At 48.0% G+C, this 25,544-nt stretch overlaps 2 protein-coding genes across 3 annotated transcripts in view; both read left to right on the top strand.

Annotated features, from left to right (window-relative positions):
• Positions 1–5,696: 5,696 nt before the first annotated feature.
• On the top strand, positions 5,697–9,357 carry LOC149335201 (uncharacterized). Its single transcript, XM_089551886.1, has 2 exons — positions 5,697–6,068; positions 8,128–9,357. Exons 1-2 carry the CDS (start codon positions 5,772–5,774, stop codon positions 9,142–9,144), a joined length of 1,314 nt encoding a protein of 437 aa, XP_089408012.1. The 5' UTR covers positions 5,697–5,771; the 3' UTR covers positions 9,145–9,357.
• Positions 9,358–21,388: 12,031 nt separating this feature from the next.
• Positions 21,389–25,544, top strand: part of LOC149335202 (uncharacterized) — a 28,394-nt gene continuing 24,238 nt past the window's right edge. Inside the window, exon 1 of one of the 2 annotated variants that reach the window (XM_089551876.1) lies at positions 21,389–21,748. In XM_089551876.1, the coding sequence (XP_089408002.1) occupies positions 21,452–21,748 (297 nt within the window). In that variant the 5' untranslated portion in view covers positions 21,389–21,451. The remainder of the gene's footprint in view (positions 21,749–25,544) is intronic. The other variant, XM_089551875.1, reaches the window with a different exon arrangement.

The following is a 25,544-nucleotide window of genomic DNA, read 5'->3' on the forward strand; positions in this document are numbered from 1 at the left end:
CTCTGGCCACAGGATAGGTTGATGAGACACTATGAAGAAAACAGAAAACTGCATCGATTTGCTATTTAGGGAACTCGTTGAAAATGTCAAATTTTGTCTTTGGGATACAGTTCGTGTAATGAGTCGACCAGAATACAGTGAAATGTAGACAATTCTGATGTGGACGCGTTAATCAGACTTCTAGAACTCGAACTGATCTAAATGAATAGCACGGGAACTTGCACTTACCAATGTGAGACGCTTCTAACTTCGGACACATTCGGTTTGGTTTTACATTCGTTTATGGTTCATGGGGGTTTAACGTTCCAAAGTGACTCAGGCTATGGGGACGCCATAGTGAAGGGCGCCGTAAGTTTCGACCACCTTGGGTTTTTTAACGTGCACAGACATCACACAGTACAGGGGTCTCTAGGATTTCGGCTCCAACGGCGGTCGAATTTCGGTGGAGGCGAAATTCTAGAGGCCCGTGTAGTGTGCGATCTCAGTGACACATTCCTGAAACGGCTGTGAGAAAAGCAGCTACTCTGACGTGAAGCTGACGCGAGAGACCCGTCAGGGTTAATTCTCCAAAAGAAACACATGGTGTTCATATCACGATACGATTAGCGACTAGATCTGCTTCGCTACTGACGCTGGTAGTGTTGAAATACTCACTTATGAACGAAGGTTTTGGTAAAAATCGGCTCGTCGTGGACAGCTGTGCACTTCCCTGGTTCGATTTAGCAATCTTCTCCGTCTTCTCCGCGTGTTGGCGATGACTCGTGATGGTTAAACGTTTGCTTTTATTTCTTTTTCCTTCTTTTGCGTGAGGCAGCGATTAGAAAGGCTAGAAATATTACACCGAACTGCTAAGAGTTTTTAACATGAATGTTTAAGCGCTAGCTGTAATATGAGAACAAATAATACATTCAACTGAGAAGGATGCATATAGTGTGAATCAGTCAGTGACTGCTTAGGGGAAGTGAGGCAGAAGGATTACATATGACACTCAGTGCTTACTTCGAGCGCAAGCAGCGTGGGACGGATTCAACCCTTGAAAAAATATTTTAGACAGTCTAAAGACTGTCCATAGACTTTTGCTCATAAAGTCTATGGACTCTCTATAGACAAATCCTAGAGAAAGGTCTATAGCAATACAAATGCTCTAGAGAGTCTATATACAATCTACAGATTTATGGCCATACACTTCTAGTAGACTTTTGTCTATAGACAGCCTATAGAGCATGAATAAACAAAAAGAAATATCTATACGAAGGCAATAGAGTCTATAAGAACTCTATAGACTGTGTGTAGACCATTTTTATAAGGGAAGCGCCGTTATTAGCATGCTGTAGTCTATTGTATATGGTGACGTACGTCTTCAGGTGCTTTTCTTGGGTTCGCAATATCAGGGGCTGTACCACAACATGTGCTCTACTATCGGACGGGCGTCTGTTACACTTTCTACTGTGACACGTGACTGTTGCCGCTTGGTTCTCGCCGTCTGTCTTCAAATCGACGTTCTCGCGCGCTAGAAGCTCATGGTGCGTGGCTTTCTAGGGGGACTGCCATTCGCCAATCCCATCTCTAGTGAGCGCGTATCCCCATACGAACCAAGAGGATCAAGACGTGTGGAATTATGACCTAAATTTCTATGCACTTCTCTCCGATGCTCGACTGTTTGCCGGCTTTCTAAGCAAACACTTTCACGTATGGAAGTGAAAGTTGGACTTGGTCTTGGCTGGCTGCAGTCAAAACTGAAAACCGAGCCTCGAACCGAAACCGAAGTGCTAGAACACCTAATTCTCATTTGTCCAAACCATGCTAAATTGCTCACCATTTCTTTTTCTCCTATTTCAATCCCCATTTTCTCTACCCTAGCATGGCGCAGTATAGTCGTGATACCACTTTGCTCGGTGAACAGTTTCAAGCGCCGGGCAACTTGCCTTCCTTCCTGAATCACAATATCTCTTTCTGAACCGAAGAAAGCGAGCTGATAAATAGACAATTTCAGCTGTGCGTCCGCAGCGACTATCTGCGCGGAATGATGCTGCGGTGGTGGTAGTGCGCATGCTCAAAATACAGATGCGAGCCTTGCGCATCTGACGTCGTACATTGACGGAAGCTTCCGCTGCTACGGCGGCCGATAGGTTGGAGCGCAAATGATTCACAAGAAATCGGCCAGCTTAAGGACAAACAGCGAGAGCAACAATCGCTTCAGAAGCTATAAAACGCGATGCTACACGCAGGCCTTCCTACAGTATAATAATCAAGGCGCACTAAAAACGAGAGTCCGGCATGATTTCCGAGAGGAGCAGCAACTGCGCTTGGTTCTGTGCAGCACGTGGTATATCGGAGGTAGTTGCTTCTCGTGTTTGCTTTTTGCTGCGAAAGCAACACTACGCCAGCCAGTTCGCCTCGTCGCGACGGCGCGACGGGCGTGGTCGCACTCTGACCTTTAGCTGTTGCCTAGCAACCGCCGCAGCTGTCGGCGCGCCGCCGCTCAGAGCGCCACCTGCATCTGCGCTCCGCCGTAGCGCCGGCCTCGGAGCCGCTGCCGCTCACTTCGCCAGTTGTGCGCGGTATAGGAGAGGAGGCGTCGCAGTGCGTGTATACCAGGTGTCCCAGCTAAATGTAACCAAGCTTTTAAAAAACAAGGGGTGTCCTAGCCGTCTGAAACCAAATGAGGGTTGTTTAGAGTCGCGTGGCCTAGTCTGCAGTATTTTTTCGTTCTTCAAGGTTGACTAATTAGTTCAGCTTAATTAACTAACTTTTTAATTATTGATTTGAGGAGCAAAGTGTCAATGGAAAAGTTGTATATCGCTTTGAGAAACAGCTTACTGATACATTTGCAGCAAAGTAATATTTACGTAAAGTAGTTTTTTCACCGGCCTTTAACCATAACCCGTACAATAAAAAAAAAGCTTCCACATGACGACTGTGCCCCTCTCCTCGATGAGACTTTGGCTGCACATTTGGGCAGAGAAGTGAGCGAGCAGCTGGCCGCGTGACGACTTTCTTTTAAGGTCAATAAATGAAGCTACGTAAATCGTAACTTGACGGAAACAGCCCTACTAGCGGTTTTTCGAGGTGATCTAAAACTTTTGCATTGAAACTTTCTTCCTGAAGTCAGTAATTAAAAAGTTAGCTAATTAAACTTAACTAACTAATGAACTTTGAAGAGCGAAAAAATACTCAAGACTAGGCCCACGCGACTATGAACAACCCTGAGTTGGTTTCACTGGACTAGGACACTTCGCCTTTTTTAAAAGTTTGGTTACATTTAGCTGGGACACCCGGTATATACGGTTCGGCGTAGCGGGAGGCGAGCCGTTATGGAAAGCGACGAGACGGCTAGAATGTAGCTTTCGCAACACGATTTGGTTAACCAGAGTTAACACCAGCCAATTTTTTTTCATGCGATCACAAAAGTAAAGGCTGCCACGGGCAAAACTTGCTCGATGCCTGAGCCAAGCCTCCAAGCTGTGGTGGCACTTCCACAACTTAGTTGCTCAGATGCTTCTTGCCGAGCAGCTACGATATGCCCGCGGCTCGCACTATTGTTTTCATCAGCTGAGCTGGGCGCCGCAAAGCCAGCGATGAATTCATGGTGCGGACTAACTTTAGACCTTTCAACTTAAGAAACGTTCGAGTCGTTACGAACCTGGAAACAAGAATGTGAAGAAGTGGGGAATTTCAGGGAAAAAGTCTCATAGCATACGGGTGTTCACCACACCACGGCATTCGTGCGCTAGGGAGTTTAACTCGCCTATGCGCCGCCCTAAACTGCGGCTCATTTGCAACAAATTTCTTTGTGCTATTCACGCAAACAGATAAAAAAAAACGTTATAATTGAATGTTTAGTTAAGTTTAGTTCAGTAGCGGAAGTGTCACCACAGCTTGGAGGCTTGGCTCAGGAATCGAGCAAGTTTTGCCCGTGGCAGTCTTTACTTTTGTGATCGCATGAAAAAAAAAAGCAAACACGAGAAGCAACTGCCACCGATATACCACGTGCTGCACAGAACCAAGCGCAGTTGCTGCGCCTCTCGGGAATCATGCCGGACTCTCGTTTTTCGTGCGCATAGCAAGAGCAAAGTTATCCAAGCCAAGCCAAATATATTATTTCAAGTTATTACAGTACATAAAAAACAATAAATTGTACCTCTCTGAAGCAAACCTCCAAGAACCAAAATACACCTTACGTAAACACACAAGAAGAATACCGCTCACTAGGACCAATTATGGCAGACAGATCTTACATTTCCAAGTTCCTTATTTGCTGAATTACATAGGAGAAGAAATTAAATTCGAAAAACCGGAGTTTAAGAAATATGTCAAATCGTATTTGTTAAAAAAACCCATTTCTTTTCTTCAATAAGACATTGTTGCATTCATTAATTTTCGGTGTAATCAAGGTGTATATATATTATCAGAGTACGGTGTGCTATGTGTCTGTAATTTGTGTGTGTGTGTGTGTTTGCAATTACATGAGTTTTGCAGAGTGCCGAGATGTGCATTTAGCGTTTCTTTTTTCCCTTAAATTCTACTAAGTGTTGTCTAATCCCGTATATATATGTTCACTTTTATGTGTTGAAATATTTATATGTTCAAATGTGTTTTTTTGTAATTGAGAGCTGTTTCCCTGTCTATCTTTTCTTTTTATTAAGTGTGCACTGAAATGCCGAATTGTGCTACCTGGGGCAGGAGCCTCTGTCAGGCTATGAACCTTTAGCTCCTGCTCCTTTTTTCTCTGTTGTGAGAAAATAAAATGAAATAAATAAATAAAGAAAGAAAGAAAGAAAGAAGGAAAGAAAGAAAGAAAGAAAGAAAGAGAGAAAGAAAGAAAGAAAGAAAGAAAGAAAGAAAGAAAGAAAGAAAGCTTTACCGCAAAGCAAACGCTTTGGCGGAGCCGCCGCGCTAAAGCAGACGACGCAGCGGAGGCCCCACCTACAGCTGTCTCTGCGTTTGCGCGCTAGCTCCCCAGGCGCAGTGGATGTTAGCAAAAAGCGATTGGATTGGTGGCTGAAAAGCCGAGATGTGACATAAGGTTAGAAGTGTAGGAAACCGTAGTGAAAGAAGATGGCGAATCTTAATGAGAATTAACAACACAGTTGAAAAAATAATGAAAGAAAAGCTGAGCATGGTGGCAATTGCCACCACTCCGTTTCAAAGGGGGCGCTCCTATCTATCCATCCATCCAGCCACGCAGAGCGGTGTTCAAGGTAGAAGTGGACGACCGTGTACATCACACAACATAGAACCACACATAACCAATCCAAATAGAGTTCACTTGAAGGCACTGCTGGCCAGCTCAGAACTAGAGGTCCAGATACTCCCGATTAGAAGAGCCAACAGGCTTGCGGAAGCCAGCGGAGCCCTGAAATAAGGGCCCCGACCATCGATAAGCCTCCCATGATTCCAGCAGAATAACCAATAATTAAAAAAAATTATTGGCTCAGTTGCCTTCCCAAGTCCCGAACGTGAGTCATACAAGGAAAGGCTCGATCCGCTGTTTTTATTTCTTCCTCTAAATAACGGCTTACTTCTTAAAACAATGAGCTGGGTGAGCCATGGACGTCACAGAATACAGAAATGTTCCGCCGCATTGTCTCTGGAGGGAGGCTATGAGCCGAAGCTGATAAGGGATTTGAGGAGGAAATGAAACCGGTGTGCTATCTCTCATATCTCAAGGGCGCTAAGGAACGCCAGCCTGGATGCGATAACGCTTGCTGACGCTGTTCCGACCTCCTGCCTGCTGAGCGACGTCCTGAGCGGCGATCAGTGTGGAGATCATGCCGGACCCGGGCGCAACAAGGCTGCTGCGGCTGAGCGCCGGAGGCCCCTGCGGCGTCAAATGGAGGCCCACGCGGTTTGCAACGGACGTGGTGGAGCGATATGTGTGCTCTCTATGCGGGGTGATCCCAAGGAGCACCCAGTTGCTTCCTTGCGGACACACGCTGTGCGAGACATGCAAAAGCGCCAGTAGCCAAGATGGCGCGGGGGGCGTCTGTCCGCTGGACCAGGAACGCTTCTACGAGGATGAGTGCAACAATACCGTGTTGCCTGCAAGAAAGATTGATACCCTCAAGGTGAGGCTACTTCACTGAAAAGTATTTATGCGATTAGTGAATGGAGTTAGGTTTGTGGCAATATTGTGCTATTGTAGGATAAAACTTAAAAAGAAAACAGCAGTTGTTAACACTAAGCCACGGTTCGCGGCGTACTGTGTTACTCCGCTAGCCAGCCACAAAAGCAAATGAAATAAGCTTTTTAACGTTTGACTTTATTAAACAAGTAAGGTGTCAAATTCAAGAGCTTATAACCTTTTCTTGTGACTATATTCTTGTTTAGGCGACAAGAGCAGTTTTAACAACGGACTACTTTTTTGTCGTGGAGGAATTCTGCGCGCGGAGGCTGAATGTGGGCGGAGCTTCACTGCAGACTTAAGTTGTGTCCGACTATAGCAAAACTCGTACAGGTTCACTTTTGCTGTTTGGCCGCTTTCACTGAGATGTCTTTTTTTTTTTTAATGGCAACTTTATTGCGAGAACAGGTGATATACGTACACACTGTTTGCACCGATAACTACAAAGCTAGTGGCCGGTCCAATACAAAAACTACTTCCAGTTCACCCACAGGGCGCGGAAGACTAAAGAGTTAATCATGATATACATGCCAGTTCATTTCGATTCGTAGTTCTAGAATGGCAGCTTTCTGTTGACTTCGACATAAAGCGATATAGGCTTCGGGACGAACTGATGTCTTGCAAAGTCGTGATAAACGCGTCAGTGTCGAACTCCAGTTATGCAAGGCACGCTAGCGCCTGTCACCGAAGTCTTTATCTGCCATTAAATATAACTACAATAATGATCTCTGTTACCTTGCTTGCGGCAAAAGACTCCGTGATCACTATTTGATATTTTTTTAACGTTTAATTAAATAACGTTCCTCTCTTCACGCATGTCGAAAAATGAGCCCCAGTGAATACCGTCTTTTCTTGAACAATTTATGCAGTAAATAGCCTCTATAATGTTTCGGGAATAGCCTTACTAGGCGTTTTCAGGCATGGTCACTTCAGTCTTTGTCTATTACAGGTGAAAAACAACAATTAAGAGCTGCATGTTCTGATCATATTGGCTTCTGCGTTCCCGCTTAATATTTTGGCAAAAAAAAAAGAAGACGAACAAAGGCCTTGGACTAAGCTTGTGATAAGTAAAAGTAGAAAGGGTTCGAGGCATTAAATTTGAGTCACTGTTAACGCAACGATCTATACTCGTCTACTCGTATACTCGTCAACGATGTATACTTCGTCTTGAATATTTTCGAATCTTAGCTTTTGTTTTGATTCAGTCTTTTCCCTGAATACTCTCGTATACGTTTTTGCAATAAGCAACGGTTGCTATATCTGTTTTCTTCTTCGCCCAATCCAGCGTTCTAGATCTATTCTTCGTTTAGTGCAAAGATCAAATCCAATGAATACCTATTGATTACAAATTAACTCCTGCATTCTTTATCTTCCGCATAAAATGTTGAAAATTGAGTGGTTCCCGCACGGCTTATCTTGCATGTAAAATACTGAAACGTGAGGGATTTAACCTAAAATATTGAAAATTGAAGAATTGCATTATACGGTAAATAGGCGGCGGAAAAACACTTTTGCGAAGAAGCTAAAATCGCCATATTTACAAACCTACTAACGCAGTCATGTCAATAATAGAGATATGCCTTCGAAGAGAAATGGCAAAAAATTTTCAAATTGTCTTGACCCATGTGCGACAGTGCCTTCGATTCGTGCGCTCATATAAGCCCTCCTTTTGTTATTCGCAAGAAAATACCATAAAATACTCCTTCCAAGTGCCTCCTGATAATATTTGAACACCGTTTATCATTCCGAACGCCGATACACAGGAGCAAGCGATCCAGCTTTACACCAGCACTCTTTTGTGAGCAGGAATGACGTCATCAGGGCTAAGGCTGCTCTTGCTAAACGAATGCGCCCTGCAGCAACAGTTTGCAACGCTGTTCGCTTGTCATTTACGTTCTGCGCTCGTCGGTAAATAGCTCGGTGCACACGGGTGCTGGTAAATACTCTTCGACTCGAAGTAATTCTAAAGAGGAATCGCTTTTATATCTCTTTTATATCTCAAGGCCTTCTGCTGGAACGAGGGCCACGGCTGCCGATTCTCGGGAGCCCTTGCAGACGTCCTGCGACACTACGAGGAAGACTGCTCCTACCACACCGTGGAATGTCCGCGGTGTGGCGACAGCGTCCCGCACGCTAGTCTGGCCCCGCACTACAGCGTCGGCTGCCACGGCGCCGTGGGCACTGCTGCAGACCAGCGCGAGCCGCCTCGGAACGACGGTGTCTTCGGGATTCATGACGTCACCGCCGCCCTGGAAGAGTTCAAGGCGCTCCTGAGGGAACCTCAGCAGGACCAGCTGCCGGCATTGCAGAGCAAGATGAACGAACTCTCCGAGGAAATGTCGAAACACGGTTGCCTCCTGGGGGAAATGGGCGAGATGCTTCGGCGGATTTCTCCGGATGAAGATCGGGACAGCGGAGACCGCATGTCCTGGCGAGTGGAGCAGAGACACATCCTGCGAAGACTGAATGCCTTAGCAACTGAATCGCTGGCCCGTGTGCAACATGCGGACGCACCGGAAAACCTTCGCACGAAGATTCCCACAATCTGCTGTATCTACACTCAGCGACGGAAATGGCAAGCTATACCTGCCACTTGCAGCCTCTTCCTACTAACGGACACTCGCGGGGGGCCTGAAGCCGTTAGTTATTATTTTTCTGTGACCAACATGAAGACAATTGATCCACTTATTGTTGACGGCCGCAACGTTCTTGGCGAGGTCACTCAGTGGCACAGCGAACATGTGTATTTCACCATGGCCGTGACCGTAGAAGGCGGCAAGGACTTGTTGGAAATTTCTTTGCGGTTTGGTCACACCCTCGAGAGCGCATTTCCGCAGGTATCTGACTTGAAGGTAACTATATGTAGAGACTACAGGTTGATGCGTAAGGTGGATGAGGCTGAGGCACGACCCGATGATTTAAGCTGGCAACACACATTCTACGGTACTCTCTCTCTGGTCAGAGAAAACAACGTCAGGGAGGATGGAACTATGATGATCGTGGTCGAGTTTACAGTCTAGTCAGTGCTATCTGTGGCTGCTAAAACGAAAACAAATTATGAAGTGTCCTCGGCCAAACGACCGGTATTCTAGGCTTTTGTGTTTAGAAGAAACATTTATTTGTGTCATGCCTGTTTTCGTCTCCCCTGGCACTGGTTTCTGTCGCGCGTATTTAGATGCATAGATTATATTGAGAGCAAAAAATAAATAAAAATAAAGATGTGGTCAGTGAAATTCAGAATGTTTCTTCCCACACTTTGGCTGCAGTGGTGAGCACTGCTGCGGACATGTGACTTGAGGGAAACCCGGCATGGCCGAAGCGCTAAATTCTCGTTGACGTTAACATACTCGGGAAGCTCTTTCAGATTCCTAAATGTGGGAATAAAATAAAGACGAACTGCAATAATCTCTTACGGCAGCATGGCTGGGTTGTTCATTTGTTTTTTTTTATATATTTTTGCTTCTGGTATGCTGCTGGTCATTGAAGACCAATTGTGGGAGGTCACTTTAGGAGCAACAAATGAAGCACAAACCAATTACGAACGCCCAGCATTTCGCCTAATATACGCGAAAAATGGATGGAAAACACATGAAGCAGTAAAAGGAGAAAAAAAAATCACTTCCGAGAAGAATATTCAGTACACTTTCTTCAAAGCCAGCGAGGTTGCCTGCTGAAAACACATCAATTGGAATTGCATTCCACATACTAGAAAAAAAAAAAACTCCAGGACTGCACTTAAGTCTGCTTAAGACCGGAAATGCGAAAGCCTTTCCCTGTCCACTCTTTTTGCCTGGATTATTCTTTTTTCATTTTTTATATTTTATTGTTTTATAAATTTCTTGTTTATTTTCATTTTATTTTTTCCTTTTTACTGTTGTGTTTATTTTTGTTTTCATTTTTCATTTTTTCTTTTTTCATTTCAAACATATATGTTGCTTCTCAACTGCTACTCAATCAACTTTTACATTTTATCTTATTTACCATACCACCTATGATTGACAGTTCGTGCGGGCAGCTTCCCTCCACAAGTTCCGTCCACGCCACTCATGAGACAAGAAAGGCTTACGCCTTAAAAAAAAAAGTGGTTGAAAATTTAGAGCGGGCGAAGTGCATTTCGAGGCAAGGAAGATGCTTTTGTCGAGTTTGACGAACTACACGAGGATGAGTGAGTGATGCTAGTCAACTCTTAGTTAGTGAGCGTACAGCAGGAATAAGAGCCTCCGTCTGGCAATCATTCTTCTACTATAGTTCTACTTCTACTGTGCTAAGCTATGCTATGCTATGCTATGCTATGCTATGCTATGCTATGCTATGCTATGCTATGCTATGCTATGCTATGCTATGCTATGTTATAATAAGGGAGTAATTACTCATTGGCATCCACCCAAGCGCAGCCATACGGCTACAAAGGAAAGCTATGTCGGAGACGAAAAGGGGGGACAAAATGCGGCGCCATTCGACACGCGATTTCCTCGGTCAAGGACCCTTGTACATGTGTGTGTGCGCCTGTGTGTGCGTGTGTGAGTGTGTGCGCGCGAGCCGACAGGGCGGCAGGCGCCCGAAAGGGGCTCCCGTGGCCGTTCCCACGCGACCGTCCCTGAACCGGGCGGCAGGCTTTCCGGGAATTCTACTATCCAAGGTCGGAGAGGCGGGAGCGGCGGCAGAAGAGGGAGAAAGGAAGACTCGGCCCGGCATCGAAAGACAGTGCTTTGTGAGACGCTGAACGAACAGGTCGTGCTTCCAATCGTTCTGTAAAGTTTTCTTATTTTACCATTCGGCCAATTAAACCAGTTGTTAGGTTTTACCGGAGTTCCTTCTTTGGGAACGAAACTAACGAACGCGTACGGAGAGCCCGTATTCCCTCACGTACAAACAACACAAGCTATACAGCTTTCTCAGAAACTTCGTAGTTAAAGAAAAATTCGTCCTGGTCCGGGGTTCGAACCCGGGACCACCTCTACACCGGAGCAGTCGCTCTACCAACTGAGCTAACCGGGACGACCCTTTTGTCTCGTGATGTGTGCAGAAGTTTTTCCTCGCAACATCTTCACGACCGGGTCACGCAGCCGCCTCAGTCGTTCACGCTACACAGGCGTGAACAGGCTTATGTCGCCCTATACAGCTCGTTCTGTAATCTGTGGGATGCAGCAAATGCCGTCGCTCCTGTACAACATGGTTGCAAAAGAACTGGTTTTTTTCTTTATTCCGTTTCCGTGGTTTGTGAAGGCTGAACGCATGGTCCTGCAGGATCCTGCAGGCACCATGCATTTTACTGCCGACCGTGCGCTGAGATGAAGTCGCCTACGACACATATAAGCTATGTACGCACGGCGGAGTCTGTTACCGTGTACTCAGACCTCCCCGAGTACGATAATAAATATTATCTGCTCTTACCGATATGTGATAGGAATTAGCCGAGTACGAAGACTTTTTTTCTTAGTAGAACTTTTTAAAGTGTAAAGTCTCTGTTAACATCATTCCAGGAAAAACTTGGGTCCTTCTTAACCACAATCTTAAAGAAGAAAATGTGGCAGCATTTGGAAGTTGGCCCATTCAGAATTATTCCAAAGAACCCCCAAAATTTGAACATAGGACCACTCGATCAAATGAATTAAGGTAGGTTATTGGGTGGATTGAGGTGGATTATTGTGCATTGGCGGGTAGATTGATTTGGATTAGTGGATATTAGTAGGTGGGTTAAGGGGAACAGTGGTCTGAATTATCGTAAGACCAAATGATCATCCACTGGAATGTACTTGAACATTCTATAGTCCCCAGGTTTTTAAATTTAGCGGTGCTGATGAAGACGCGACGCTTTAGAACAATCAGAAAATTTCTTTACAGAGAAATCGACTTCTTTTTGCAAGACAACTTAAATGTCATCACATTGAAATAATTCGGGGGAGGCTTGAGCACCGTCTTGAGGGTCTGACGCGGTAGCCTTATTGGGTCCCATTGGTGGGTACCTAGTCCTCATGTAATGCGCCTAGAAATGGGCGCTCAAGGAAATAAGAACCAAATAAAGATGAAATGAAATATTCATACATTCGAAATTCTCACATTTTGCAATATGAGTTATTGTTAAGCTTGACTCGCTCATTGTTGTATTCTATGTAATACTTTTGTTACTCCTGCCCTCCTAAGGGCCTGCAGTATTTTGTAAAAAAAAAAATGGCTGAGGCTTAACTTGGTTAACCCTGGTCAGATGCGAAGCATATTGATGGCTAGGCTTGGTAATACATGGCTTTCCTTGGTTGAATACTTGGTAATTTTAATAAAACCATTAGAAGCCTTCGTTGTGGGGGAAGACAACGGCATGGCTACAGCGGAACGCCGACTAACCCCCAGACGCGCGTTGGGTGGGCGCCTGGATTGCCACGGAAGCCGCGTCCGCCTGCCCGGTGGAGCGAGCGTTTCACCTTTGATTGTAAAACATTTTATTCGCCGGGAAGAGCTTGGCAAGAGGTCGCGTTAAGTGGTCGAGAGTACATAGCCCTCGACGACTTTGTCAGCCCACTCCACCGCCAAAACTTGCGTTCTGGGGTCAGAGCTAGCCAGCACGGTCTCCCACCGCTCGAGAGAAGGAGCTGTAACTAGATCACCCGGAGGTGGCTCTATTTTGCAGTCCCACAGGATGTGATCGTAGGTAGCACGGTGGCCACAGTGTTTGCAGTTTGGGTTGTAAAGATCTGGATAAATGTGAGCGAGGAGTGATGGGGTGCGTATCGATCTCGTCTGTAGACGACGCCACGTAACCTCTTGTTCTTTAGTAAGTCTTTTGTCTGGAGGGGGGAAAATTCTCCTCTCTAGTTTAAAATGATTGGTGAGATCATGATATGTGATCATGGAGTCCTTCGTGAAATTCAGGGAGCCAGACTCATCCACTGCCCGGTCGACGAAACCTCGGGCTTTATTGTGGGCTGCCTCGTTCCCCGGATTCCCCGAATGGGCTGGGACCCATATCAATTCGGAATAATTTGGTGAGAATTTGGTTGCGTTAAGGATTCTAAGGGAGGTGTTTGTAATTCGCCCTTTAGCGAAATTATTGATACCCATTTTGGAATCGCTGAAGATGATGCTCCCTTGGGTATGCGCTAGGGCGAGGGCTATAGCCGCCGCTTCTGCCGTTTCAGAGGATTTCGTTTTGATTGTCGCCGAGACGATGTGGTCACCATTCTCGTTCACAACCACAATTGCAAAGGCATTGGTATTTTTGTATTCTGCCGCATCTACATAAAGTGTTCCAGCGCACTGTCTGTATTTGTTATGTAAGGCTTTGGCTCTTGCTTGTCTTCTACCCTCATGGTGTAAGGGGTGCATGTTTTTGGGGAGTGGTTTGATTAGTAGGGCCGTCCTATAGTCGCGGGGTAAATCTACTTTAGCATCGTTATTCGTAGGTTGAAAGTTAATTCCGAGCCTGGTAAGAATACTCCTGCCAGTTCTGGAATTGGCTAATCGCGCTGTTTGAGCCATTAAATGGGCTTCTTTCAGTTCATTGTAGGTGTTATGTATTCCTAACCTCATAAGCCTTTCAGTTGAGGCATTTAGTGGGAGTCCTAACGCAGCCTTATAGGCCTGCCGTATCATACTATCCAATTTGTCCTTTTCTGCTTTCGAAAATTTGAGATAAGGGGTGGCATAGAGTATCCTGCTTAGCGCAAAGGCCTGCACTAGTCGGCATAAATCTCTTTCCCTCACCCCTTGTCTGCGGTTAGCTATGCGGCGGATTAATCGCGCCGTCGCTTCTACCGTGCGTTTTAGCTTAGTGAGTGTGTCAGTATTCTTTCCATTTGTTTGTAAATACAACCCCAGTATCCTCATGGTCTGTACCTCTTTGACAGATCGTCCATTAACATAGACGTTTATTTGCGGGGGGGATGTCGTGGTACGCCTACCTCTTTGTTTACGACGGATCACGAAGAGTTCAGATTTTGCTCAGAACAAGTGAGGCCGGATTCCCATGCGCATGCCTCAATGATGTCCACTGCTGCTTGGAGTGTGTCTTCTATGTAGCCTTCGCATCCTTTGGTTACCCAAAGTGTGATGTCATCTGCATAGAACGTGTGATGTAGGTCTGGTATTTGTGCCAGTTTGGGGGGAATTTTGATGAGGGAGAGGTTAAAAAGGAAAGGGGACAGGACGGAGCCCTGTGGCGTTCCTTTACTTCCTAGTGTGATTGGGGCAGACTCTATTGTTCCGACCGTTATCACTGCTGTTCTGTTAGTGAGGAAGGATCGGATGTAGTTGTACGTCCTTTCTCCGGGGTTGATTTCTGACAAGTTTGTCAAAATGGCTTTGTGGGTGACGTTGTCGAAAGCTTTAACAAGGTCTAAACCCAATATTGCTTTCGTTCCTGTTCCCTCGTCAGCTTCAATTATGTCCTTGTTAAGCTGCAAGAGTATGTCCTGGGTAGATAGTTGGGCCCTGAATCCTAACATTGTTTCAGGTAGGAGGTTCATGTCCTCCGCATAGTTTTGGAGCCTATTGAGGATGACATGCTCCATGAGTTTGCCTAGGCATGATGTTAATGAAATTGGGCGTAGATTCTCAGTGCTGAGTTTCTTACCCGCTTTAGGAATAAAAGTGATTTTCGCGTGTTTCCACTCTGGTGGTATGTTGCCTGCATGCCAGTATTTGTTCATAAGGTCTGTAACCGCCGCGATCGACGTTGCGTCTAAGTTCCTGAGAGTCTTATTTGTTACTTTGTCTGGTCCTGCCGCAGATGTTGTCCGCAGTTTTCCAATTGCGTACCAGACCTCTGCGTCTGTGATGTCTGCGTCTAAATTTGGATTAGGAGTCCCCCGGTAGTCTGGTTGAGTGGTACCATCATCCGTGTTTAGATAACGTTCTGCTAGCTCTTTGATTAGGTCTTCAGGTGTACCCTCATATTTATGTATGAGTCTGTACAGTTGACTTTGTTGCACGGGACGTGTTTGTTCTGGGTCGAGCAGGTGTCTTAGAAGATGCCATGTCTTCTTATTTCCGAGCTGCCCATTGACGCTTTCACATATTTGGTTCCATTGTTGTTTTTGGAGAGTAAGTGTATGTTCCTCGATTCGCCTCTCGATTTCAGCGATCTTTTTGCGTAGTCGCTTGTTGTGTTTTTGCTTCTTCCAGCGTTTTTGGAGGCCTTTTTGTGCCTGCCACAGGTGTAGCAGCTTTGAGTCTGCAATCTGCTCCTCCTTCTCAACTGGCACCGCAACGCTAGTGGAGCTGACATCCTCATTCAGGGAGATAACCCAGTCGCTAAGGTTAGAGATATCCTTTGGAGCTGTTTTGTCGCGAAGTTGCCTGAACTTGTCCCAATCCGTGGTTCGTATTTCTTTTGCTTTGTTTTTAAGTTTTGTCGTGGGGAAGGTGATGCTAAGGATGAAATGATCACTACCAAGGTTTTGCCCGGTGTTGACCCACTTTGCGTCCTTGACGTTTTTAGAGAGGGATAGGTCTGGAGATGTGTCGACACATACACTGTTACCCATGCGTGTGTGGTCGCTCGGGTTGTTTAGCGTTGTGAGCCCTAGTGACTGTATGATTTGCCAGAGCAGGTTCCCTTTCGGAGTTGCTTTGGTATATCCCCATGCTGGGTGTTGAGCGTTGAAGTCTCCCACAATTATTAGTTGAGCCCTAGCAGCCAGCTTTACTGTGTTTATCAACAAGTGTGGGAGTCCATTGCCTTTGTTTCTGGGCGGGTTGTATACATTAAGGATGAAGAGATTTGAGTCTCCTTTTTGCCTTGGTACTATTTCAAGTAGGGTGTAATCTTCTTCCGAATCATTTATAAAATGTTGAATTGCGGTGATATTTCTATGCACCAGAGTGGCTGTGAAGGAGCCGGCTGCGCTACTAGTATCATAATGAGGTGGCAGATATGCTTTATAGCCTGGCAGTGTAGCCCTGCCGCTAGCTTCTTGCAATGCAATCACGTCTGGGGTTGTAACAGACGGTGCTTGTTGGATGTGGAGCTGCAAGTGGGCCCGCTTGCGGCGGAAGCCTCTGCAGTTCCATTGCCAAATTTCAAATTTTTGGCGTTGTGCCATGTTGGGTTATAGATGGTTGTGGCGTCGTGGACAGATCCAAGATGGGGGGTAGGCGGGCCTCGATAGTTGTAAGCCTATCCATTATTTGCTGCATGCACGTGGCTATTTGGGATACCTGTCCCTCTAGTGTTGCAAAGCGAATATCTATCTCTGCAAATTTGGTAGTAACGAGGCCTTGGAAGGTTGCTTGTTCTGTTGATATAGCGCTAGTTCTCTCTGACAGAGTATTGATGTCTGCCCTGAGTTTGGTAGGCGCTTTCGACGGCTGCGGGGTGTCGGCTTCCGAAGCCTCGGCCTTTCGTTTGGATTCCTCGCCTTCTTTTGTAGGAAGCGGTCTTTTAGTTGCTATTCTGGCGTCTGTGTCCGTCGCGTTATGGGCCGAAGACTGGGACGCGGTGGAGGGAGTGTGGCAAATGGCGTCTGTTTCCATCGCACTATTGGTCGAAGCCTGGGACGCGGTGGGTGGCGTTCTAGCCGCAGTGGCATTCTGTACCTGATGCGCTTGTAACAGGCGTTTAATGTCAGCCAACTCTTTTTTAAGGCTGGCAATTTCTCTGTCTCGGGATTGTAGTTGTATCTGAAACTCCTTCTCTCGAGCGTCAATAGATTGGGAGGCCTCTGCTGGCCAGCTCACCTTTTTGTTGGAGCGGCTATCGCTGCGTCCGCGGCTCGAGCTTCGCTTGTCGTTCCCTGCAGGGTTCCCCAGGGGCGGGAAGGAGCTGGAGTTGTTCCGGCTGTGGCTGCCTCCTTTTCCGGTAGCACCCTGTTCCTTCTTCCTGGGCCTAGATTGGTGTCCGTGTAGTGATGAGTCGTTGTCCCCTTGCTTGGGTGCCTGGTTGCCATGGGGCGTTCCTTGTTTGTTCCTGTTGATCAGCCGGAATTTGCAGTTCCGGCTGCCTGTGTTGTGGCCCCCGTTGCAGACGATGCAGACGGGTTGGCAGGTTGGCTGTTCTCCCTCAGGTGGAGGCGAGTGATTTTCTCCGCAGCGGCGGCAAAGGTTCGTTGTAGGTTTGTAGCAGACGTCGGCCCGGTGTCCTACCCTCCTGCAGTTGTAGCATACTTCATGTTGCTCCCTGAAGGGGTGGACCCGAAAGACGCCGCACTGATAGATTACTTGGCTGGGTAGCTTCTTTCCAAAAAAGGTGATTTGTATTGTTCTGGACTGTCCGATCCTTCGGGCATCCACAACTTCTATTCCTTCGTTTCTGTTTCCGAAGCCTTGGCGAACCGCTTCGGGCGAGTCTCCCGCGTAGGCGTTGTAAATGACCCCTTTTACCGAGTCTTCGGGCGCCGCCACGTACGACGTAACGTTGTAGGTTTCACCTTGGAGGTTCAGTTTTTCAATCTTGGCGTATGCAGTCGCCCGTTGACGATCGGGCGTGCATAGCGTGAAGGTGTTGTTGGCCGTATTGACTCTGATAATGTCTTCATTCTTCACCGTATCATACGGCAGCCTGGACACCTCGCAGGCGCAGAAGAGTAGTAGTCCGGGCGCAAAGTCCCTCAGATTCCAACCTTGTGGTCGGCAGACGATTTTGTAGTCATCGGTCGGTAAGCGCGGGAGAAGTGCTTTCTTGCTGAGTGCAAGTAGCTTTTTCCCGTTCTTTCGCGATGGAAAATTGGAATTAGACTTGCCTTGGCCGTGCCCCTGCGCAGGCTCGTCGTCGGTTGATGCGGGCCCTTTATTCTTCAGGCCTCGTTGTCGGTCGCGGTACCGAAGAATGGTTTCCCATTTTCCGTCCTCGAGCTCCGACGCTGATATTTTCTCGCCTTCCACGGCGTACTCCATCTTTGCAGGTCCCTGGGAGCTCAGTTCCCGGCGGAGAGGTGACGAGCTAGGTCGAGCTCGATGGCTAGGCCGGCAGTCAGCCGGCAATATGCCTAGGTGTCCGTAGATTGGCAAAATCCGGCTTCAGCAGGCACTGGACAATGGCCCGGATGTCGTCCAAAATATTCGAGCCCGAAGGCTGACTCTTTCTGCCGAAAAGTGGCTTCGAGGCGGGAGCCCATGCGAGACACGTCAGCCAGCGTTTCACCTACACCGAGTGTGAACGCGCGTTCGAAATGCGCGGGAATGCCGCTCGAGGACATTCCGGTGTCTGTGCGATGGCATCGTTCTCCCTCTCCCAGCGCGTGACGGCGATCTGTGGTGACGTCATGTGTCACGTGGTGTGTCGTCACTGTACCACGTGGTCTGCACGGCGTGCAACCACGGCGAAGGGCTGTAGTGTACCTCCGTCTTCCTCTGTCGTGACGTCATGTGTCACGTGGTGTGTCACGTGGTGTGACGTCACTGTACCACATGGTGTGCACGGCGCGTAACCACGGCGAAGGGCTGTAGTGTACCTCTAGTAATATGCTTCGCATAATAAAAGTATTTTATGCCGCCATTTTCTATCGCAAGCCATTGACTTTCAAGAAAGCTAAGAATGTTTTCTTGGAAAGTCCATGGCTTGCGATAGAAGGATGGCGACATTGGCTACACGGACAATGTGAAGGACAAAGATGACTGCGCTTGCCAACGCACGTGCACGAGCCACGCGCATCGCGCTCAGAGGAGAAGCTGACAGCTGCCCCGGAAAGGCGTCTGGCGACCGCTGTCCATGGAGACCTCGGCGCCAATGCCAGCACCCATGGAGGACGGCAGCAGTCCATGGCTGGAAGACGTCCTCCCTGGGGTGACGGACGACGGAGTGCCGGAGCCGTCTTGGGCCGAAACAGAGCTGCGACGAGAGCCGCTGCGCAGTGGAGGCCAGCCCCGCATGCCGCAGCCTTCCGCGCAGGACGGCGTCTTCCCATCGGTCACGCGGGTCGCGGTGAGCACACCGCGGGCGCCGTCCTGGCGGTGACCGTCGCTACGTCCTACATCGTCGGCACGTGGCTAGTATTCATCGCCCAGCGGCTGTCCACGCCCGTCGTCTCCCTCCATGGACCGGCACCAAGTCCCGCCGCTCCCGGAACCAATTGGGGAGCCCGGCGGGTTTAGGTGGCTGCTTTGCAGCTCCGAGGGGACTTGGCAGGCGCCGCGCCAGGCGCCATACCGGGTGCGCTGCACCATGCGCCGACGAGAACCTGGTCTGGAGGCGCACCACCAGGCGGCATAACGGGAGCCACTTCAGGCTCCACGCAATGACTCCTCGTGGCCAGAGCTGCCATCTACGAGTCTGATAGGTCCATCTTGTCGCGCAGATAACAAGGACTGGAACAGCTACGCTAGTAGCACTACAGTGACAAAAGATGTACAATTTAATTATTGCCTCTTGAAAACACCAAGGTTGGTATCACCAAGTAATATGCATAAAATTCATTGCCTACCATGAATTCTTTGTCAGTATTATTTCCAACGCGGACAGCCACAAAAACAGAGGAGCCGCCGGTCACGCGCCTTTGACCCCACACACTGCTTGGTGCCCTGAAACCCTACTTCACAGGCGGCAGCTCACAATGAAACGAGATGGGAATGATTGCGTAAAAAGTATTGCGGGCTTTGCGTAATTGCGTGCATAGCGGAATAGCGGGTCCAGAGGGCGCATGCGCAGAACGCTAACGGGGAAATAGCGTTAGCGTACGCACGCAATTTTCAGGAGTTATAGCGTTGCGGCAGTTGCGGCTTTTGCGCCCTTAGCGTGGAAACATGGCGGCGTCCTTCGAAGCGAGAGCCGCCCGCTTCAGCCGATTCAGCAGTCCTTGCGATTCCGGTGCCTGTGTTCTCCAGTAAATACCGTGTATGTAGCGTCTCCATCTCTGCCCTCTCTCCTACTACCGCCTCCTTTTTTTCGTATTAATTCCTCCAACCCGCCGCGGTTGTTCTGTGGTTACTTCGTTCGGCTTCGGATACGAGCGACGCGGGACCAGATATCGGACGCCCCAACGTCTGGACGGCGCAACGTAATTTCATAATGAAAAACGCTATCGAGCTGTACAATAAAATTTTTTATGTTAAATCACCCCAGCCAGCGTTCGAAATTATTCAATCAATCAATCAATAAATAATTTAATCAATCAATCAATCAATCAATCAATATTTTTTCTTGACAATACAAAGTGAACAAGGGAGGGGAAATCCTCAGGTTGTTTGCCAACGTTTCGACAAGGGGACTTGTAGCCGCCCGGACGAAGACGAGTCCTCTGGTTGAAACGTTGGCGAGCACCCTGAGAATTTTCCCTGCATTGCTCACTTTGGGATGATCACAGTCATGCCATGCTAGCTGAAAAGAATGTACGAGTGTTCGTCAAGCATTCTCTAGCACAACATGCAAAGCACACAAGCAAACATATGACGAAAACAATACATCTGTAGTGTAATAGGAACACGTGCAGATTACAAAAGATATACCCATCTTCAGGTTTCAGTGAAGAACCTGAATAATTTGAAGACAGGCAGTTGAAGCAATTATTTAAGAAAACTTGCACTGGAGTCGGAATGGAGATTTACGCAAAAATACTTGTGTACTACTCTTTAAATGAATAAGCTTAATTCATGAAAATTTTCGCTAAACAATTGCTATCCATCTTTTACTATCGTGCACGCACTTCTCGAGCGGCCTCAATCGCTGCCCCTATCAATCATCACAAAATAAATGTCTTGCGCGAACAAAGCAGGACATTATACGAGGCATCATACACGTATTTGCATCGCAATGTTCCGCACTGCACTCTCAGCACACGGATTTCTTTCTTACTAATAGCCTTCTTAATGCTGCGCTTTATGACACACTCGGTGCGTGCATGCTGCACTTCAGTTCGATGTCAAGCTGGTCTCTCACCAAGAGCGTGAGAACTGCACCCCTAAGTCGGACTAGATGCGGCGACGCGGTGTCAGCACACTTCTTTAACAGAGCTTGCTTTCCAAGAAAGCGCTTGAGCGTTCGTTGCACACCACGTTTCGCTTGGCGTAAGCAGATGAATCGTTGAAATGCTCACTTGAGAAACTGGAAAGTCGTGCACGTGACTTGGGGCTTGAAACATTGAAGCTGGCTAATGACACCCCATTTTCAAGTCAGGGCCGTCTCAAAAACACGCTGACGACGCAACGACGACGCAGCGTTTCTCTTTCGAGCGAAACAGTGTTACTCCCCCCCCCCCTTCGAGCGACCCGCCCTTGCCGGTCCCCGAAGCTCGGTGCGGAAGAAAGCGAGAGCGAGGAGAGAGAAACAGCGGAGGAGGAGAGGCGAACCAGCTTCCGGTTGCGACAAGGAACGCCAGCCTGGATGCGATAACGCTTACCGACGCTGTGTCCGACCTCCTGCGTGCTGAGCGATGTCCTCAGCGGGCGATCAGTGTGACAAGCATGCCGGACCCGGGCGCAACAAGGCTGCTGCGGCTGAGCACCGGAGGTCCCTGCGGCGTCAAATGGAGGCCCATGCGGTTTGCAACGGACGTGGTGGAGCGATATGCGTGCTCCCTATGCGGGGTGATCCCAAGGAGCACCCAGTTGCTTCCTTGCGGACATACGCTGTGCGAGACATGCAAAAGCGCCAGTAGCCAAGATGGCGCGGGGGGCGTCTGTCCGCTGGACCAGGAACGCTTCTACGAGGATGAGTGCAACAATATTGTGTTGCCTGCAAGAAAGATTGGTACCCTCAAGGTGAGGCTCCTTCAGCTGAAGAGTATTTATGCGGTTAGCGAATGAAGTTAGGTTTGTTGCAATATTGTGCTATAGTAGGATAAAACTTAAAAAAAAAACAGCAGTTGTTAACGCTAGGCGCGTACTTTATTACTCCGCTAGCCAGCCACAAAAGTAAATAAAATAAGCTTTTTAAAGTTTGGCTTTATTAAACAAGCCAGGTGTCGAAATTCTTGAGCTTGTAACCTTTTCCTGTGGCAAAATTCTTGTTTAGGGGAGAATAGAAGTTTTAACAACGCACTACTTTTTTTGTCGTGAGGGAATTCTGTGCGCCGGTCCTGAAAATGGGCGGAACTTCGCTGCATATAGCAAAACACGTACAGGATCACTCTGGCTGTTTGGCCGCTTTCACCGAGATGTTTCACATGCCAGCTAGAGCATGGGATCGGTAAATTGGTTCTCGACTGAATCTTGTTACTTATTACTTTCATAACTGCGTGAACGTTTCGAATTTAGAATTTGATTTTTAGATGTTTGTTATTCGGTTCCAACTCGATTCAAGAAATTGACGTATCGAAAATTTACGAATATTCGGAACTGACCGCGTCCTGCAGACTTGCGTAAATCCGACCTCTGCAAAACCGCAATATCTCGGCCAATTTCTGGAATATGTAATTTAAAGCGTCAGGAACACGGCGCAAAGGCGTCCGCTTCGCTTTCTTCCCCGTCGTTTTTCGCCCGGATCGGTCACTGTCGGTCTCGGCACCTCATGCGAAATTCCGAAAGGGGGGCCTTCTCATACACTACACTTCATGAAAACAAGGTGAGCGAGCCCACGGTTGGATCAATCAGAATGGGGAAGCGCGCGGTTTGCAGTCTTGTGATTCCATAGTGTCGTTCATACTTTGATTAATATATTTCTTTCTGAGACAAAAACTGGAGCAGGAGCAAAAAAGAGCATCTTCATGTTTTTAATATTGCTTGATTTCTTTAAGTACCCTCGATTGAAATGATTTTTCCGTCAATAATTGTCCGCACCTGTTCGCTTGGCTTCGACTAATACATTTGACTTGCTCGTAAGCAGCTCTCAATAAGATGTTTTATTCTTCAGTCCTAAGCCAGTGAAATGAATACTGTACAATCGGTAAGATAAGGTTCGGGCAAACAGTATGCAAATATATGCATGAGGGGGGGGGGGGGGGGGGGGAGGAGGAAGAGCTGGGGCGTCATTTAAGAGCGGGGGCGTTGATTTCAATTCGCAGTTCTTGAATAGCAGCTTTCTGTTGACTGCGGCATAAAGCGATACAGGCTTCAGGATTAAGTGATGCCTTGCAAAGTCGTGATAAACGGGTCACTGTAGAACTCTAGTCATGCAAGGCAGCCTATCGCCTGTGATAGAAGGCTGAATCCGCCATTAAATATAACTGCAATAATTATCTCTGCTACCTTACGGCAAAAGACTGCGCGATCACTGTTTGCCTTTTTTAACGTTTAATTAAATAACTTTTCTCTCTTCACCCATGTCGAAAAATGAGTCCCAATGAATATCGTTTTTTTTTTAAATTATTTATGCAGTAAATTGATTATTTAATGTTTCGGGAATATCCTTGCTATGTATTTTAGGCATGGTCACTTCAATCTTTGTCTATTACAGGAGAAAAAGAGCAATTAAGAGCTACACGTTCTGATCATGTTGGCTTCTGCGTTTCTACTTAACATTTCGCAAAAAAAAAAAGACGAAAAAAGGCCTTGGACTAAATTTCACAGAAAAAAAGTGGGACGGGCTCGAGGCATTAAATTTAAGTCCCTATTAACGCAGCGATGTAAACTCAGGGAAAAATGAAATACTAAAAATATTTTCTGGCAAGGCAACTGGCAGAAAATTACTTCATATTGCCACGTATCATTGTAGTGTTTGTTCGTTCACGCTCAAGGCAGCAGGAAAGGGTCGTTATCACTTTTGTTCGTGACGCGAGAAGCGACCAGTCTAATCACGATTGATCGCAGCCATGAAAGGCTGCATCTAGGTTTTTCCAGACTACCGTAGATGATCTTGACCTGTTATCTGGAAGTTTCCTTGCCGGCTTTAAATTGAGCGATGCCGCGAGCGGCGGGCATTCGTAGTTCGACGACTGACGAGCACGTTTGTTGCTTACGCCGCCGCCGAGTGATTCAGTTCTTTTGCGGGCGCAAGTCAGCCCAAATAAAGAGCTTCGTTTCCAAGTCTTGTTGGTGTTTTCGTGACCGCTGGACTGCCGTCACTACAACGTGACATCTGGTGGAGGTGCTGGGTAGCCTGCCATGTTCCGGACACCCCCTACAAGTCGTGACGCCAGCCCTCTGAGTCATCTACCGCAGGACCTGAGTCCACTCCAACGCGCAGGCCGACGCCTGCAAGAGGACGCACCTGAGTTCGGGATTCTGCCGGACCCTACCCGAAAGCGAAAGCCAGCAGCAACGTCTACCATGAGCTTGCCCCAGACGATGACTCCAATCATTCTTCAGCAGCCGCGGGTGCCACCAACCTTCGACGCTTCGCCTGGCGCTGACCCCGAAGAATAACTAGAACAGCTCGACCGTGTGGCGATTTTTAACCAATCGGACGATGCCACGGAATTAAGGTACGTCTTCTTCGCCAAGCTTGGAGGGACCAGCAAGGATCTGGTTTGAAAATGAGGAAGCTAGTCTCACGAACTGGGAAACCTTCAAGGAGCAGCTTCTGAAGACCTTCACAAACGTCGTGCGAAAGGAGAGAGCCCAGCAGCTGCTGCAGTCTCGCATACAACACCCAAACGAGACTGTTGCAGTGTACACTGAGGAGATGAAGCGTCTCTTTCGGCGTGCCGACTCGAGCATGAAGGAAGATGAAAAGGTCAAGCTGCTAATGCGAGGAGTTAAAGAGCAACTCTTTGCAGGCCTCGTACGGAACCCACCCAAAACCGTCGCGGAATTCGTCGAAGAGGCATCCACCATGGAAAAAACTCTTGATGCCAGAGCCCGCCAGTATGACCGCCAGCAGCGCTTTTTGTCAGCAAGCTGCATGGACACCGCTAACAACGATAACCTGCGGGAGGTTATACGTGAAATTGTGCGAGAAGAGCTCCGACGATTGCTGCCAACGGGAACGCGTCCGCAGCTTTCATCGCTCACAGACGTCATCCGGGATGAGGTTCAACAGTCCTTGGGTGTGACGCCGACAACTTCGCAGCCTCTGCAGCCCACAGCCATGACTTACGCCGCAGCTGTGCGCCGTCCTGCACCTCGACGACGGGACCCACGCCCCTATCGCCCTCAGCCAGCTGCTTTGGACCGCCGCCCTCTCGCCCCAACCCGCCCGTCCTACGAGCGCCGCACAAAGCCGAAGAAATGCGACGAGTGGAGAACTCCCGACCAGCACCGCCCACTATGCTTCCACTGTGGCGAAGCCGGTCACGTCCTCCGGCACTGCCCATACAGAAGACTGGGCATCCGAGGGTTCTCTTACGACGCTCCACGACCCTGACCCGACCAGCGACCAGCCGAAATCGAGGAGTTTTTGCGTCGGGAAGGATGCTCATCGCCGAGCCGCCTATCGCGTTCCCCGTCGCCATCATCACCGCGCTTTGTATCTACGCAGTGTGTGGACGCTCCCCCAGCCCCCGAAGGTTAAACTAAATAAAGCAGCTTCTGGAGGTGAGGTTGCTTCTGAGCGCAAGGAAAAATATCCTCCATCGACGAAAACGTAAGACCATGCCTCAACTACGACGACAACACCGACGACGCCGACGACGACGCGGCCAGAGTCTAAGCTTTTACCACCGCCCAGAGAAGTAACGTT

Source organism: Amblyomma mixtum, chromosome 7, assembly GCF_055824585.1.
Source record: "Amblyomma mixtum isolate Tamu chromosome 7, ASM5582458v1, whole genome shotgun sequence".
Classification (NCBI taxonomy): Eukaryota; Metazoa; Arthropoda; class Arachnida; order Ixodida; family Ixodidae; genus Amblyomma; species Amblyomma mixtum.

Excerpts from the sequence above, each read along its gene's own strand:
- LOC149335201 (XM_089551886.1), top strand. The coding sequence starts at position 5,772 with ATGCCGGACCCGGGCGCAACAAGGCTGCTGCGGCTGAGCGCCGGAGGC. Across the intron at positions 6,069-8,127 it reads GAAAGATTGATACCCTCAAG|GCCTTCTGCTGGAACGAGGG; the intron begins GTGAGGCTACTT and ends TTATATCTCAAG.